This window comes from Oncorhynchus mykiss, chromosome 12 (genome assembly GCF_013265735.2).
Source record: "Oncorhynchus mykiss isolate Arlee chromosome 12, USDA_OmykA_1.1, whole genome shotgun sequence".
In the NCBI taxonomy this organism is placed as follows: domain Eukaryota; kingdom Metazoa; phylum Chordata; class Actinopteri; order Salmoniformes; family Salmonidae; genus Oncorhynchus; species Oncorhynchus mykiss.
In genome coordinates, this window is record NC_048576.1 from 46,036,447 (window position 1) to 46,053,604 (window position 17,158).

Below are 17,158 nucleotides of genomic sequence, written 5' to 3' on the forward strand. Positions count from 1 at the left end.
TTTAGTCATTGGCATACATTGACACTTTTATGTTTAACCCCTGGATTTCGAACCCTTTGATGTTCCTGTTGGATCTAATTTTAATATCTAGCATTTCAATGGCCATAATAAATAGATATGGAGACAACACACAGCCTTGTTTTACTCTGCTTGACAGGGCAACACTTTCCATCCCTTCCCTGATTACCTTTCCTATATATGTCACTCCCGTTGGTTCCTTCCCCAGGCGTCATTGTTTCCGTTTCATGTCTGTGTGCTGTTCGAGTTTCTTGTTTTGTATTATGTTTCTGTTTATTTGTTAAAACATTCACTCCCTGAACTTGCTTCCCGACTCTCGGCCCACGTCGTTACCATTTAAGATCAAATTGTCATCCAATAAGCATTGATTACATTTCCAATACCCCCGTCCACGTGGAAATTCAGTAAGAGTTATATGGAGGCCAATTAGATGGTGGTCCGATCGCATTTGGTCTCCTATCAACACTTATTTTTTAAACTTTTGGTGCCAGCGAGAATGACACAAGGAAGTAGTCAAGATGTCGAGCTTGATTAAGCCTCCTCCATTTTCATCTCACTAGGTCAGTTTTTTTTTTGCCTCCATATTATCCATTAGTTCTAATGTATCCATGATATGTGTGATCTTAAGTGCAGGGTGATAGTGTGTTATGTGATTTCCTTTATGATCCATTGAGATACTTAATGTAATCTCCCACCATAATGAAACATGTATTTGTTACTTGTGAGCTCAATAGATGACTTTATATATATCCAAAGAAGTGTGGATCATCATTATTTGGACAATATAGATTAATTAGCTAAATCAGTTTTTGGTCCAATAGCATATTTAAAATGATATATTTCTCCCTCCCAGTCCTTTTTCCACCCAACCTCATCTATAGTTGTAGAGTGAGTTCCCTGTAAACAACTATCTTTTAGCCATTTAAAAATGTATCTTTTTCATGATTACAATTATAACTATGAGTATGATATGTTGCCATCCATAGCATTGAATGCAAGGGAAGCCAGCGAGCATTTGGACTCCCTTGATCAAAAAATATATAAAGATAATAGCCAATGAGTGTTGAGCTAAACTGAGCAAGCTCAACTGTGAATGGTCCTGGCACACCAAAAAAAGTGTCAAGAGAAGCCAGTTTGGTTTTGGCTTCACACCAATCACATCACATCAAAAACCAAACATTATTATTTTTATTGTTACATCTAGTTGTGTTGTCCTCCAATGGCTAGCTAACTACAATTGGCCCTTCTCTAAATTAGCCATGGGTGGAGATAGGGATTTGGACTTGTGGTTTTACTTATTTCTCTGTACTGACCAATTATTATAATAGCAATTCTGATCCAACCATACAGTCATAAATCCCAGGCAATTCTGATCCAACCGTCAATTCCTAAATTCTAGGGAGCAAGCATTTTCTCCAGGTAGCCTGAGACAGCAACAACATCAAAGCCTGCACTGTATGACAGTCATAGATCATCGTTTTGTCAACATGAAAGAGAGGCAGGTGACATTGGCATTTCTCTAAGGGTGAGTCATCATGTTTTCTACTTGCATGAACGCACACACTCACAGATAAATTATAACCATGGACATCCACATCATATTTAGTTTAGATTGATTGAACTACATCATGTTTGGTATCTTTTAGTTGTAACTGTATTAGACAAAGCATACTGTAGGTGATTTGATTATGTTGAAATGGTGCTGGAAGAATCGAGACAGTTGCTGTTTTCTTTGCGACTTCAATAGTTGGTTAGTCGTCCGAACATTTTATAAACATTAACTTGCTTGACCATGTTAACAGGTTATAGATCAAACAACGCAATTAAAACAGCACATGTTATAATATGGCAAAAATCACTGGCTTGGTGATTAAGTTGCTGTTAAACCTGTTAAATACCACTTATTAGAAGACATGTATTACCCAATCGATCTAATGTTGTTTTTGGGGGGACAGACACGGGCGGATTTTAAGTTGACCTATCCTTTGCTTGGCATGGGATCTATCTGTATGCCCTAGAACAGTTTGGTCAAGCTCAATAATTACTTTCCCTAGGCGTAGGATAACAATTGGGCACTTAGGATAACAATTGGGCACATTGATGCATTTAAGTGTATTATTGCGCAAACTATTGAATCAATGGAACAGGAGTTAATTTATTCTGCAACCAGCCACAGATGTCATTGGCGCCTCTTGGGAAGTATTGTTAGGGGAGTGATATTTCTTTAGGTTTGCGAGCCCGCAATTGTCCACAATAGGCCTACAGTGCAGTAGGTTCGTCAGAGGAAGTGACGGGAACGGGATAGTAAACTCAAATGAGGACTTCTAATTTTTCATGAAGGCTGCCACAATATAAGTCTGGTTAAAGTCGTCTGAACGAAGAGCGCAAATGTTACAGTAGCCTAATGATTGTGCACAAGAACGTTATATTCACAGACGTCAGAAACGCTACAATGTACCAGAATATAGAATGTACTCGGGCGACACAACGATCAATGCGGGATGGTAGCCACCAACATTTGCAGAGATTTCACAATACTGAATAAAATCTGTGGATCATAGATTGAACTTTATGCAGACTTTTCAGGACTTTTCGTTGATTTTGGAAATATTTGCGACCGATTTCAAGATGATTTGCAACGAGGGTAGTAAGACAGATTTTTAATAGTTAAAGTTATTCCATGAGTTTCAGAATGTTTGCAAGGGAGATATCGCCACCAGTTCGGATTTCTCTACTAGTGGTAACTCTTGTATCGCTTGGGATTTGTTCAGAACTAAAAGTACGAGTGCGTTTAAGTGATGGACTAATTGGGGAGGAGATTTTGGACGCCAACCGTGAGAATGATGACATTACAGTCGAGTTCAAGCAAGGAGATGGTACTCATATTACTGTGGTATTTGATTTCAAACGGGTGAGTTAAGTCAATATTCTTCAATGTAAATATTTACAACAGTTTTTAAGAACTTTGTAATATGCTGCATTATGTTACTACCAATATATATAAACACACATACACACACCATTAGGCTGTCTATTATATAGATATCCTGGACATTATGTTATAAAGGCCTATCCATTATCTATATGCCTACTGTATATCTATTTAACTATATGCTGCTGTGTTGCCAAACTGACAAATATTTTCATAACCCTTACGAGAAAAGATTGCAGTCAGAGTGCAGTATAACTGCAGTATGCTGTATATACGGCGTCCAAAATAAGTTTTTTTTTTTTTTTTTTTACTGCAGTATAATAACTGCAGTTATTCTGCAATTACTGCTTCCAAAGTACCACAGCCGACTGAAATTACTGCCCTTTTGCAGCAATCTTTTTGTGTGAGGGATGAAATACCAAAGACAAATAGTCCTCCCTCACTCCATGCACGTGCTTCCAATCTACTCCTGTCGGCATTATGCAGATTTATGGAAAGTTGGAATTGGTCTGAAGGCCAGCTGCCAGAGTGGAGTTATTGTACAGCCAGGCGAGACATCTCATCTTGTAGAGGAACCTGTTGAAAAGGTGCAATTTAAAAAATGAAGGGAATATTTGTCTTCCTATGGTGTGTAAGTGGGGGAGCAGAAAGAGGACAGAGTCTAACTGGAGAATAACATCATTATTGTTTAAGAAGTAAATGGGCTGTGCAATATTCAGAGAATCAAGCATCAATGGCTGAAAATTCCAGATGCATTCTGGTATTATTTTTCAAGTTGTTTTGGCAGCTTTGTTGTTTGTTTCTGGTTCCTCCCCTATTCCTCCCCCTCACTCTATAGGTGAACAGATGAATCAACATTTTAGGCAACCACAAAATACTCTTGCCTTTCAGAACTTAATGTCAATACCATGACATTTCAAGCCATATTGCATTTTTCACCAGACAGGGAACAATCTGTATCCAGTTGTGAGAGGCCTGCCAAGCTGGAGTGATGTTAAAGGTACCCAGGATTGTAGACTGTTGTATACGACTGTAATGGTGATCATGTGGCCCACAAGTTACATCCACTTCATACATTGAACGCTATTTCAGCATAACCTTAAGAAACCTTCGTTTTTAAAACCGGAAAATATCCCTCTGCCTCAACCCTAGTTGAGAAATGTAAATCTCCCTCATACACCACCATACACATATCTCCTGTTGAATTTATCTCAATTCAACCATTGGTGCGATTCCCAAGCCATCTGTCATTTGTTTGGTCCCAGGTTGTGATGGCATGGGGATAAGATGAAGGAAAAGAGTCACCTCTCACTTCATCCATATGGGAGCTGCAGTTTGACCTGTCATCGGAGGCTCTGTGGTGCGTTTCTTCTGTCTGTCAGTGAGAGGTATTTACCATGCCAACCCAGCCCCCATGAAGAACCAGGGCAGCAGCAAACCCATGCAGGTTATATCAGATTGTATGCATGATGAGCCAACTACGCATTCATCTCCGCACCCTCACCTCCAGCTATTAGCTGCCCCATGGAAGCTTGTTAGGTCGGATTTAAGTTTTGTACAGGCTATGTTTTTTCAGCATCAGTGCAGTTATTGGTAAAAATACAATCCTATTGAGAAAGTAACATTTGACATTGTTTTTTTGTTCATGATGATTTTATCAGTGTTAGTGTGTTCAGTAAGCGTTTTAATCAAGCTAAGTTATAGGGTACTTTGTTCAAAGATTTATATAAAGACATTTGATGCTTTGTTCACAGACTGTGGTGATATTCTCAATTTGCGGCCTAATCCCTATTTAAATGGCTTTGTTTCTGTATCCTCTGTCAGTGTGAATCCCTCCTATCTTGTCGGGTCAATCCCCAAACCATGTCTCACTTTAGCTTTCCTTGGACTCTAGTGATCATGCTAGTCATTAGACAATCACTTGTTGCCCATTGAGAGGTTAAGGGCCCACCACAGTGATTTCACAGTCTACGCAGACAGAGCTATGGAGCTCCATTTGCGTTGCATTCCAAAAATTCAGCCTCACAAAAGTACATATGCAAACTAACCTCCAGCAGATCCATTGCGGATCCGTTGCGTAGACTGTGTAGAGACCTGTAGGTGGCCATCAAGTTGTACACAGGCCCCTCCAGGAATGCTCCCATCCCCTCCCCCACTCTGTATACCCCATCCATCTGCTCCTCTGGATGTTATACCGTCACAGTGGGGGAAACGAGTCCCCCATCCTTCTTCTTCTTCTCTTCTTCTTCCTCAACCACTCCACAGTTTCCCTGACCTCATTATCGACATCTCCAACTTGAGGACCATAGTGTTTGAATCATGGTACTTGTTTTACTCAGAGGGTGATCAACCCAATGGGATGGGTAAATGAAGAGAAGATAGCCTTGTCTTCCTTTGTCTACTCAGCCGACTGGGATGTTTACCTCGGCTTTGTGTTCTACTGGGAGTTTTAAGAATGAGTATGTTTACATGCACAATAATTATTAAACATTATATTAATATATTCAACTGATTATGACACTACTCTGAGATTGGCATAATCCTAATTATGCTAAGGTCATAAGCGGAGTAACCATCAACAAATTGAAACACCAGTTTTGTTGTTGTTGCTATCTTATGAATTATTAGAAAATGTAACACCTTAATCGGAGTTAATGCAGTGTATTTGATTTGCACATGTGCTTTCACGAGCCTCCCTCCTTGGTACGAGTGAAGTGTGTTCGGAAATTATAGTAGACTATCTATCTTAGAAATAGTTTTCACATACAAACTGCATATGTCTGAACTCAGAATAAAATAAGCTTCCCAAAAATAATATGAACGCTTGTGATACAAGGATTATTTTGATTGGCGATTTTCTGCATTTTTAAAAGTCTTATTAGGTACAGTGCCTTCAGAAAGTGTTTACACCCCTTTATTTTCCCACATTTTGCTGTGTCACTGCCTGAATTTAAAATATATTAAATGTATTATTTTTGGTCACCGGTCTACGCATGAAATGGGGCATCATGTGTAGGCCAGTGACCAAAAAAACTAAATTGTATATATTTTAAATTCAGGCTGTCAAAGTGGAATTACATTTTTTACAAATTTAATTAAAAATTAAAAGCTGAAATGTCTTGAGGCAATAAATATTCAAGCCTAAATAAGTTTGTGAACAAAAATTTGCTTAACAATTCACATAGTAAGTTGCGTGGATTCACATTGTGTGCAATAATAGTGCTAATGTCATAGACGCGTTTAATGGAACGTTGCAAGAACATTCATGTGTTCAGTTTTCTGAGGGCTAGAATGATTTTTGAATTACTACATCATCTCTGTACCCCACACATACAATTGTCTGTAAGGTCCCTCGGTCGAGCAGTGAATTTCATTTTTTATGGTTCGCAAAGAACCATTAAAAAGCAGGCATTGAATATACACCCAGTCACTACAAACAAAAGAGGCGTCCATCCAAACTTAGTTGCAGGAGAGGAAGGAACCTGCTCATTGATTTCACCATGATGTCAATGGTGACTTTAAAACCCTTACAGAGTTTAATGGCTGGGATAGGAGAAAACTGAGACTGTGAAAAAACTGTGAAAAGGAGATCTGTACAGAATAAAATATTCCCAAACATGCAGTATGTTGCCAATAAAGGTACTAAAGTAAAACTGCAAAATAATTGGGAAAGAAATGTAGTTTTTGTCCTGAATACAAAGCGTTATGTTTGGGGCAAATCTAATAATAATATCTGACTACCACTCGTCACATTTTCATGCATGGTGGTGGCTGCATCATGTTATGGGTATGCTTGTCATCAGCAAGGACTATGGGGTTCTTTTTATGAGAAAAAAATAAATAGAATAGAGCTAAGCACAGGAAAAATCTTAGAGGAAAACCTTGTTCAGTCTACTTTCCAACAGACACTGAAAGAGTAAATACACCTTTCAGGCGGAGAATAACCTAAAACTCAAGGCCAAATATACACTGGAGTTACTTACCAAGATGACATTGAATGCTCCTGAGTGGCTGAGTTACAGTTTTGACTTAAAAATCGATGGCAAGACTTGGAAATGGCTGTCTAGCAATGATCAACAACCAACTTGAATAATTTTAAAAGTAATAATGCGCAAATATTGTACAATCCAGGGGTGCAAAGCTATTAGACTTACCCAGAAAGACTCACAGCTGTAATCGCTGCCAAAGGTGATTCTAGCATGTATTTACTCAGGGCTTGAATACTTATCTAATCACGATACATTAGATTTTTTAAATGTATTTATTTTTTACAAATGTTAGATTTTTTTCTCCCTCTTTGACATTAAAGAGTATTTTGTGTAGAAATTTGACCAAAAATGGCAATCATATCCATTTTAATTTTACTTTGTAACACAACAAATGTGGACAAAGTAAAGGGTTGTGAATAATTTCTGAAGGCACTGTAGCCTGATTATCAGATATGTACATGTTAACCGCATTATAAGGTTAAACGTTCTTCTTGCAAAGCATGTTAATCTTAGTATTATATTAATGAGTATTCACAATAATCATAGTATTGTGTGCATGTAAACATAGTCAATTTTGGGATAGCCAAAATTAAGTCAGTGTAGCATTGTGACAGATGTGGGTATAGGGTTGGATTCAGGTCTCATGTTTCTAGGTCAGGTCAGGTCAGCCCTCATAACAGACATGACACTTGATATAGTAGTTACTTATTTATGGTTTGTCCTTATGCCAAACGCATAGTGGAGTTTTGGCAGCACTTTTACACAAAGGTTCCCTTATACCATGCAGTATGTATGTAGTTTCTTTCGACACCTAGTAGAGTCCATGCACTGACGAATTGAGTCTGTTCTGAGGGCAAAATGGGGGGAGCAACTCAATATTAGGAAGGTCTTCTTAATGTTTTGTACACTCAGTGTATAGTGTCTCACTAATATGTGAATTTATATCCTGTTTATATTTCCTATTTCTCTCCTCGCTCTCTTTTTTTCAGGATGTGAGGATCGTCCGAGCTCTGATCCTGGGGGAGCCAGAGCAAGGCCAGAACCAATACCAGGTGCTGTGCTTTGTCTCGCGCCTCGATCACCACGAGATCATCCCCACTGAGTCCATGGCTCGCCTCAGACAGGTGAGCTGCTGCAACAAACCACCACTGTCCCTCATAATCTGGGCCATCATTCCCATATAGGGCATAGGGAGGGGTAACTAGGGACAGGTTTTGGATGTGGAGGTATTGTACCAATGGTGTTATTATAAGAGATGGGTCTTTACATGAGAGAGTAGCCTTTTCCATCCCTTTTGATATTTTAAGTATACATTTTGCACTAATATTGAATTTTAAAAGCTTTTTATATTAAATTAAGTACCCTTTTAATATAGACCACATGGATATTAAAAATAGATTTATTGAATTATCCATAAAGACTTGCTAAAGTCCCAAAATTCAGCATTTCACTGTGACTTCTAGGAAGCCTTAACCCCAACATTTCAAGTTTTCACCATCATGGTAAAGCCCTAGTTATTTTGTTGCTTTGAGGAAGTCAATTTTGACGAAGATAATGTATTTAATATGATTAGTGATTCATTTACGTCTGTCCCAAGTTGACAAGGTAAAAATATGTCGTCGTTCTGCCCCTGAGCAAGGCAGTTAACCCACTGTTCCCCGGGCGCCGAAGACGTGGATGTCGAATAAGGCAGCCCCCCGACACCTCTCTGATTCAGAGGGGCTGGGTTAAATGTGGAAGATATTTCAGTTGAAGGCATTCAGTTGTACAACTGACTAGGTCCCCCCCTTTCCCTTTCCTTTCCCTCATTAAGATCAACTGTTACGCAAACCGAACTGTCTTTTCAATATGGTGAAACTATTCCTTTTTTTTTTTTTTACATTGAACATATCATAGTTTAAAAGCAGGTGAGCTGGTTCTATACTTTTTGGCAATTTTCTGTTGTTTTGTGTTGGAAAACTGAAGGGGTTGTGCGTAACATGTCAACCCTTTAGCCCCTAGATAGACAGGCTAGAAATGTTTCAATTTAAATGAATTGAATTGAATTGCCAATTCGTATTGCACACAACAATCTTCTATTCCCCCTGTCACAAAGGGATTTATTGTCAACCCTATTACACAGTCAACCATGTTACTTTACTTGGCACTTAGTAGGCACTTTATATACACTACCGGGCAAAAGTTATAGAACACCTACGCATTCAAGGGTTTTTCTTTATTTGTACTATTTTCATTACAGTACTATTTACATTGTAGAACAATAGTGAAGACATCAAAACTATGAAATAACACATATGGAATCGTAGTAGCCAAAACAAGTGTTAAACAAATCAAAATATATTTTACATTTGAGATTCTTCAAAGTAGCCACCCTTTGCCTTAATGACACCTTTGCACACTCTTGGTATTCTATCAACCAGCTTCACCTTGTATGCTTTTCCAACAGTCTTGAAGGAGTTCCCACATTATGCTGAGCACTTGTTGGCTGTTTTTCCTTCACTCTGCGGTCCGACTCATCCCAAACCATTTCAATTTGTCTGTTGTTGGGGGATTGTGGAGGTCAGGTCATCTGATGCAGCACTCCATCATTCTCCTTCTTGGTAAAATAGCCCTTACACAGCCTGGAGGTGTGTTGGGTCATTGTCCTGTTCAAAACAATTTATAGTTCCACTAAGCCCAAACCAGATGGGATGGCGTATCACTGCAGAATGCTGTGGTAGCCATGCTGGTTAAGTGTGCCTAGAATTCAAAATAAATCACAGACAGTGTCACCAGCAAAGCACCCCCACACCATAACACCTCTTCCTCCATACTTTACGGTGGGAAATACACATGTGGAGATCATCTGTTCGCCTACTCTGCGTCTCACAAAGACACAGCGGTTGGAACCAAAAATCCCCAATTTGGACTCCAGACCAAAGGACACATTTCCACCAGTCTAATGTCCATTGCAAGTGTTTATTGGCCCAAGCAAGTCTGTTCTCATTATTTGTGTCCTTTAGTAGTGTTTTCTTTACAGCAATTCGTCCATGTAGGCCTGATTCACACAGTCTCCTCTGAACAGTTGATGTTGAGATGTGTCTGTTACTTAAACTCTGTGAAGCATTTATTTGGGCTGCAATTTCTGAGGCTGGAAAATCTAAGGAACGTATCCTCTGCAGTAGAGGTAACTCCGGATCTTCCATTCCTGTGGAGGTCCTCATGAGAGCCAGTTTCATCATAGGGCTTGATGGTTTTTGCAACTGCACTTGAAAAAATGTTCAAAGTTCTTGAAATTTCCCGGATTGACTGAGATTCATGTCTTAATAGTAATGATGGAATGTCGTTTCTTTTTGCTTATTTGAGTTGTTCTTGCCATAATATGTACTTGGTCTTTTACCAAATAGGGCAATCTTCTCTATAATGCGCTTTGGTAGATTGGTCATAGAGAGTAGACCGGGTTTCCCAGCAGGGATCTCTTGTCCTTTGAATAATGGCTCTGGTGGTAAACTGGATACATGGTAGTACCGTCGTCATGTGGTAGAACAGATACTCTGTCCATCCTCTCCTAGCCCACGTCTACAGTTGCTGCGCTAACGCAACGGCTTGGAGGTATCACTTCTTTAGTGAATAAGAGTTCGAAGTTCATACCAAGTTGCCATACTTTTAAGCTCATGCTATATTCTGGCTGGCATAGTCAAAATTCATCCTTTCGGTGTGTTGACCTTCATCTTCACGTTGAAATTCGATGCTAATTTCATTAGGTTCCTGCTGAGGTTGGCTTAGTTCTGTAGGTGGTCTTTGTTCTTTCAACGTGGGGACCGCAAGTCCTCACGTCCTTGGAACAGGAAGTTACATTTTTGTAAAGGGGCTTATATAGGGTTAGGAGAGAGGGCCGTGTTTCATCGTTTACAACCGATGGCTGTTCACATGGGTGGGGCCACTGAGTTGAGCGTAGTTCACTCATGAAAACCAATTCTCTCATTTAGAAGCTAATATTTTCATATTTAAACATATAAATTGCTCAACAATTCCATGTGAATCTGAACTAGAATGTGTAGACTTTCCAAGATAGTTTTTTGTTGTTGTTGAATTTTACCCCTTTTTCGTGGTATCCAATTGTTTTAGTAGCTACTATCTTGTCTCATCGCTACAACTCCCGTACGTGCTCGGGAGAGACGAAGGTTGAAAGTCATGCGTCCTCCGATACACAACCCTCCGATACACAACCCAACCAAGCCGCACTGCTTCTTAACACAGCGCGCATCCAACTCGGAAGCCAGCCGCACCAATGTGTCGGAGGAAGCACCATGCACCTGGCAACCTTGGTTAGCGCGAACCACAGGAGTCGCTGGTGCGCGATGAGACAAGGACATCCCTACCGGCCAAGCCCTCCCTAACCCGGACGACAATAGGCCAATTGTGCGTCGTGTTCTATCATTTGACTGGTAGTGGAGTATTTAAAAAAAAAAAATTAACCTCTTCCCACATACGTGTTTCTATGAAGCTGACGACAGAACTTTTTTAAAAAACTTCTCAAAAGGCACCGGATTGGTGGACCGACCCATTTTGTGTTATAATAACATGTTATTGGGCTGGTTTCCCAGACACAGAATAAGCCTTGTCCTGGACTTTCAATACAGTATCTTCATCACTAGCCCATAATGTCAAAATTATGCACAAAGTTATCTAACTTACCACCAAACTGTTAATCCTCACACAAAGTAGTGGAGCTTACTTATATTGCTAAATTTATTCTACCAGCAATACTTGTCCTTTTTTGAACTTCCTAGCATTTTAAAATATAGCTGTTCTGTGATGGGATTCTACAGAAGAACCCCCACTTGGTGCGCACGGCAGAGGAGAAGCGTGGGGTGGAACACCTCCACATGGACATGGTGGTGAACGTGAGTCATGCAGGGCACCTCAACACACTCATCCACAACGTGTGTAAGGAGGCCCATGAGGGGTTTTATACCCGGACAGCTGACACCAAGCATTGGCTGGATAAAGGTGAGTTTGGCTTCCATTCAGATGCTCTGTTAGTGTTGTTTGGGTGTTTTAAAGGAACATTTTCATTCTGTCTATCCTAGCTTTTTTTCCCCATATTGTTGCCTAAGTGTCCCTAAGCTTTTGGATGTTTATCTGCACAGCTATGAAGTTCATTGCCATGCATTTTAACAGACATTCTTTGATCGAAAGTCAAAATGTCTCTACAGGAATAGAGGCCATTGAGTTTGAGCCCCTGCCCCAGACAGTGGACGTCTCTGGTCTGCAGCGATGCCCCTCCACTCTGGACCCGTGGCAGCCATGCTTCTGCAGCTATCACCTACGTCTGGAGTGGCTCCCCTGCCTGCTCAAATACTGCCGCAGCCGCCGGGGCGCGGCTGGAAGGACCAACCCGTACAAGTGTGGCATCAGGAGCTGCAGCAAGGGCTACCGCTTTGACTACTACGTCCCCCATAAACAGCTCTGCCCATGGGATGAGGAGACCTAAAGCAGCTGGTTTTGCCCTTAGTTCTTTCCTAGAAGGCATTTAGCCTACCGTGCACATCTGGACTGAGCATGGCAGGGGATTGGCAAGAGGCCTTGAAGTGTATACAGAGTATACCAAACATTAGGAACACCTTCCTAATATTGAGTTATTCCCTCCGAAAAGCCTCAATTCATCAGGGCATAGACTCTGCAAGGGGCCCAAATGTTGACTCCAATGCTTCCCACAGTTGTGTCAAGTTGGCTGGATGTCTTTTCGGTGGTGGATCATTCCTGATACTCACAGGAAGCTGTTGAGCGTGAAAAACCCAGCAGCATTGCAGTTCTTGACACAAACCGGTGTGCATGGCACCTACTACCATACCCTGTTCAAAGGCACTTAAATATTGTGTTTTGCCCATTCACCCTCTGAATGGCACACACAATTCATGTCTCAATTGTCTCAAGGCTTAAAAATCCTTCTTTAACCTGTCTCCACCCCTTCATCTACACTGATTGAAGTGGATTTAACATCAATAAGGGATCATAGCTTTCACCTGGATTCACCTGGTCAGTCTATGTCATGGAAAGATCAGGTGTTCTTAACATTTTGTACACTTAGACTTACACTAACTTATTTTCAGACAGAGTGTCTCTGACTTACCACCAAGGTATTTGGATTCAACCAGACAGTAGCATATCTATTGTAACCATGTGTTTTTGATGTTGAATGTTTCCTACAGTGGTGTGTTTAGTGTTGAGTCCATATATAATAATTATTTTCCTAAGCATGCAAGTGTCTGTATTAGGGCAGCTAGACAGGAGCCTAATGGGGGAAAATCGACAATGTGAAAATTGTAATATCGCCCAACCTAGATGGAATTGCCCATGCTACTATGGATGAATGTTTTGATTTGATGCCATCAGTCAGTGCTATTCAGTGCTCCGTTGGGGTAAAATTGGATGGTGGATCTGCTCAAGAGAAAACATTCATCCATGGTAGTGAATGAATCACTTAACTGATGTAGTTTTTATTTACTTAATGCAAAATAAAGCCAATTATTTACATTCTGTTAAAAGAACTAGAGTATTGAAACAGTACAGTCTGTAACCAATATCCACACTCTTACCTTGAACTATAGGGACCAATTTTTTGGCTCGCTGGAAGGGTTTTGTCATTGCTGTCAAATGCATCAGCGTGTAGCATCATATGCAGAAACTGACTTAAGTCATGTTTATACTATAGGTATACAGAATAAAGTGATTAACTGTGAATATTGTGCTGTCATATTCATGGTGGTATGAGATATTCATCAGCCAACTTATATCTGGGAACTTCTCTGTTCTACTTTTTGTCAATACTTTTTTTTTACCTCTTTGATCAACAATATATTTTCAGATTTACTATCTTGTTGTGATAAACCCGAAGACACAAACTAGCGGACTGAAAAGTTTATGTAGTCTTTCTGTCCCTTATATATTTATTCAACTTTTCAAACGTAATGTCCAAAGTGCCAGTGGTGAAGCTTGTACTGAAGATTGCTGTTCTGCATGTCATTGGTACATTATGATAACTGCTCATGTGTCTCTCTGAGGGAAGAACTGTTACAAACAAAAGGGATTTTTCAAAAATGGACCTAAAGCATACGTCCAGGAACAAAACATAAACCTTTATTTTTTTTAAATCTATAAATTATTGGTTGATGGTAAGTGCCTTAACTTGTCACTGTGTTGTTTGATTTGAAAGTAATTATATGGTTTAAAATGTTTTATGTCAAAAATCTGCAGTTGAAGTTCAAAAATGTTTCCTAAAGATGTCTAACTTTGACAAATTAAAATCCTTATTAGTCTTTATACTAGGCCTAATACTTCTTCTGTTGGGTGTCAATATTTGCAAAGCTGGATTTGTGGGCATATTAACATCATAATGCACAATCTAGACATCTAAAACCCCAAGAATACAGTGTCCTCCATTATTAAATGGAATAAGTTTAGAACCACCAAGACTCTTCCTAGAGCTGGCCATCCGGGCAAACTGAGCAATCGGGGGAGAAGGGAGATGACCAAGAACCCGATAGTCACTCTGAAAGAGCTCTGGAGGTCCTCTGTGGAGATGTGAGAACCCTCCAGAAGGACAACCATCACTACAGCACTCTACCAATCAGGCCTTTATGTTAGAGTGCCCAGACAGAAGCCACTCCTCAGTAAAAAGAAAGTGACAGCCCGCTTGGAGTTTTCCAAAAGGCACCTAAAGACATTCAGGGACAAGTCTCTGGATGTGCTTGAGTGGCCCAGCCAGAGCCCAGACTTGAACGCGATCAAACATCTCTGGAGAGCCCTGAAACTAGCTGTGCAGAGACACTCCCCATCCAACCGGGGGTGTCCTCGGAGTGGGCCACAGTGTCTCCTGACCCCTCCTGTCTCAGCCTCCAGTATTTATGCTGCAGTAGTTTATGTGTCGGGGGGCTAGGGTCAGTTTGTTATATCTGGAGTACTTCTCCTGTCCTATTCGGTGTCCTGTGTGAATCTAAGTGTGCGTTCTCTAATTCTCTCCTTCTCTCTTTCTCTCTCTCGGAGGACCTGAGCCCTAGGACCATGCCCCAGGACTACCTGACATGATGACTCCTTGCTGTCCCCAGTCCACCTGGCTGTGCTGCTGCTCCAGTTTCAACTGTTCTGCCTTATTATTATTCGACCATGCTGATCATTTATGAACATTTGAACATCTTGGCCATGTTCTGTTATAATCTCCACCCGGCACAGCCAGAAGAGGACTGGCCATCCCACATATGCTCTCTCTAATTCTCTCTTTCTTTCTCTCTCTCGGAGGACCTGAGCCCTAGGACCATGCCCCAGGAATACCTGACATGATGACTCCTTGCTGTCCCCAGTCCACCTGACTGTGCTGCTGCTCCAGTTTCAACTATTCTGCCTTATTATTATTCGACCATGCTGGTCATTTATGAACATTTGAACATCTTGACCATGTTTTGTTATAATCTCCACCCGGCACAGCCAGAAGAGGACTGGCCACCCCACATAGCCTGGTTCCTCTCTAGGTTTCTTCCTAGGTTTTGGCCTTTCTAGGGAGTTTTTCCTAGCCACCGTGCTTCTTCACCTGCATTGCTTGCTGTTTGGGGTTTTAGGCTGGGTTTCTGTACAGCACTTTGAGATATCAGCTGATGTACGAAGGGCTATATAAAATAAATTTGATTGATTGATTGATTGAACCTGACAGAACTTGAGAGGATCTGAAGAGAAGAATGGGAGAAACTCCCCAAATACCAGTGTGCCAAGTTTGTAGTGTCATAGCCAAGAAGACTGGATACTGTAATTGCTGCCATAGGTGCTTCAACAAAGTACTGAGTAAAGGGTTTCAATACTTACAGTATGTAAATGTGATATTTCTGTTTTTTATTTTTAATAAATTAGCAAACATTTCTAAACCTGTGTTTGCTTTGCCATTATGGGATATTCCGTGTAGACTGAGGAGGGAAAAACTATTTAATACATTTTAGAATAAGGTTGTAACGTAACAAAATGTGGAAAAAGTTAAAGGGTCTGAATCCTTTCCGAAGCCACCGTATACATAATGCACAAATATCCATTGTGGAGTTTGACTGCCCTCTGGTGATGACTGGACTGAAGGTTGCCTGACAAAATACATTTAGGAGACTTGACAGCTTTATGATAGGCTTAGCCTGTAGCTAAATTATAAGTCATAGTTTTTAGAAACGTTGCTGTTAAACTGCATCAAACAAACCTTTAATATCCAGCAGTCTTGATTAAAGCACCATCTGACCAGATTTGCCTATAACCACATTTTGATCCACATATAGAAAAACTACATTATCTGCAAAGTGAATAAATGACTATTGATTCATTAATTCATCAATATCCATAAAAACATAGTCTAACTGATTTGTAACCTAATTTGGTGTGGCAGATTATGACGTTTCATGAAACGAGGCAACAATTGAATGAATGACATATGCGTAGTGTTCCAAAACCGATCAGTTAACCTACTGCTATCGCTACACTCGCTTGGTCTGTGGGTCCTAGGGCTGGGTCTCTAACCTGTCAGAATGTGTGCATTAATTGGAGAACTGTGTTGAATGCATGTGTCTAGGAGACGACAAGCTGACATGGGTCCGAGGTTGAGCACGGTTCCAGATTTCCTTATGGTGTATGTGTGTGCACGCACATGTGCGGATTTGTCTTTCTGTAGGAGCAATGTGTGAAGGAGCGTATCCAATGGCACGAAAGACCGTTGAATATGCTGTTTCAACAAGCCAACCAAAGAGAGGAGCAAGGTAGCTGCTGACTCAGCCACAAGGGCCATTCTCCCACTGGACACCAGTATTCTCTTTATCTGTTTTAAGATTGACCAAATCAATTTGCATGAAGGTCTTCGTGTGTCCCATGCCTTCTTTTCTTCATGTCATTCAGGCAGACAGACCTGTGGTTGTGGCATCCTCTCAGCACAATGTTGTCTTGTAGTGAAAAGAAGCAGATGATAATGCACTTCGAACCAAACCTGTCATAACGTTTTATACAGTTATAAAATGTTAGAAATGCTAATGAACTGTAATGCTTACAATGCCTGTAAGTGCACATGTTTATAAATGTTTACAAATAACGAAATTTACATTTATTGATAATTAAATACAGTTTATTCATTAAATTTATTAAAAAGTGTTACCCACATTTTGGCAGTCTGCTCATTTATTCTGCCCATTGGTAGATTTCAATCTCCTCCCATAGTGAC

The 17,158-nt window shown here is 40.4% G+C and overlaps 1 protein-coding gene across 2 annotated transcripts; it reads left to right on the forward strand.

Annotated features, from left to right (window-relative positions):
* The first annotated feature begins 2,099 nt into the window (after nucleotides 1-2,099).
* LOC110537692 (out at first protein homolog) lies at nucleotides 2,100-14,491 on the forward strand. Of its 2 annotated transcripts, none has more exons than XM_021623925.2 (4): nucleotides 2,100-2,929; nucleotides 7,929-8,063; nucleotides 11,727-11,931; nucleotides 12,138-14,491. In XM_021623925.2, the coding sequence occupies exons 1-4, from the start codon at nucleotides 2,699-2,701 to the stop codon at nucleotides 12,413-12,415; spliced, it is 849 nt and encodes a 282-aa protein (XP_021479600.1). In that variant the 5' UTR covers nucleotides 2,100-2,698; the 3' UTR covers nucleotides 12,416-14,491. The 2 variants fall into 2 exon arrangements, with proteins under 2 accessions (XP_021479600.1, XP_021479601.1); XM_021623926.2 differs by having other exon boundaries at nucleotides 2,105-2,929; nucleotides 11,751-11,931.
* Nucleotides 14,492-17,158: the final 2,667 nt, after the last annotated feature.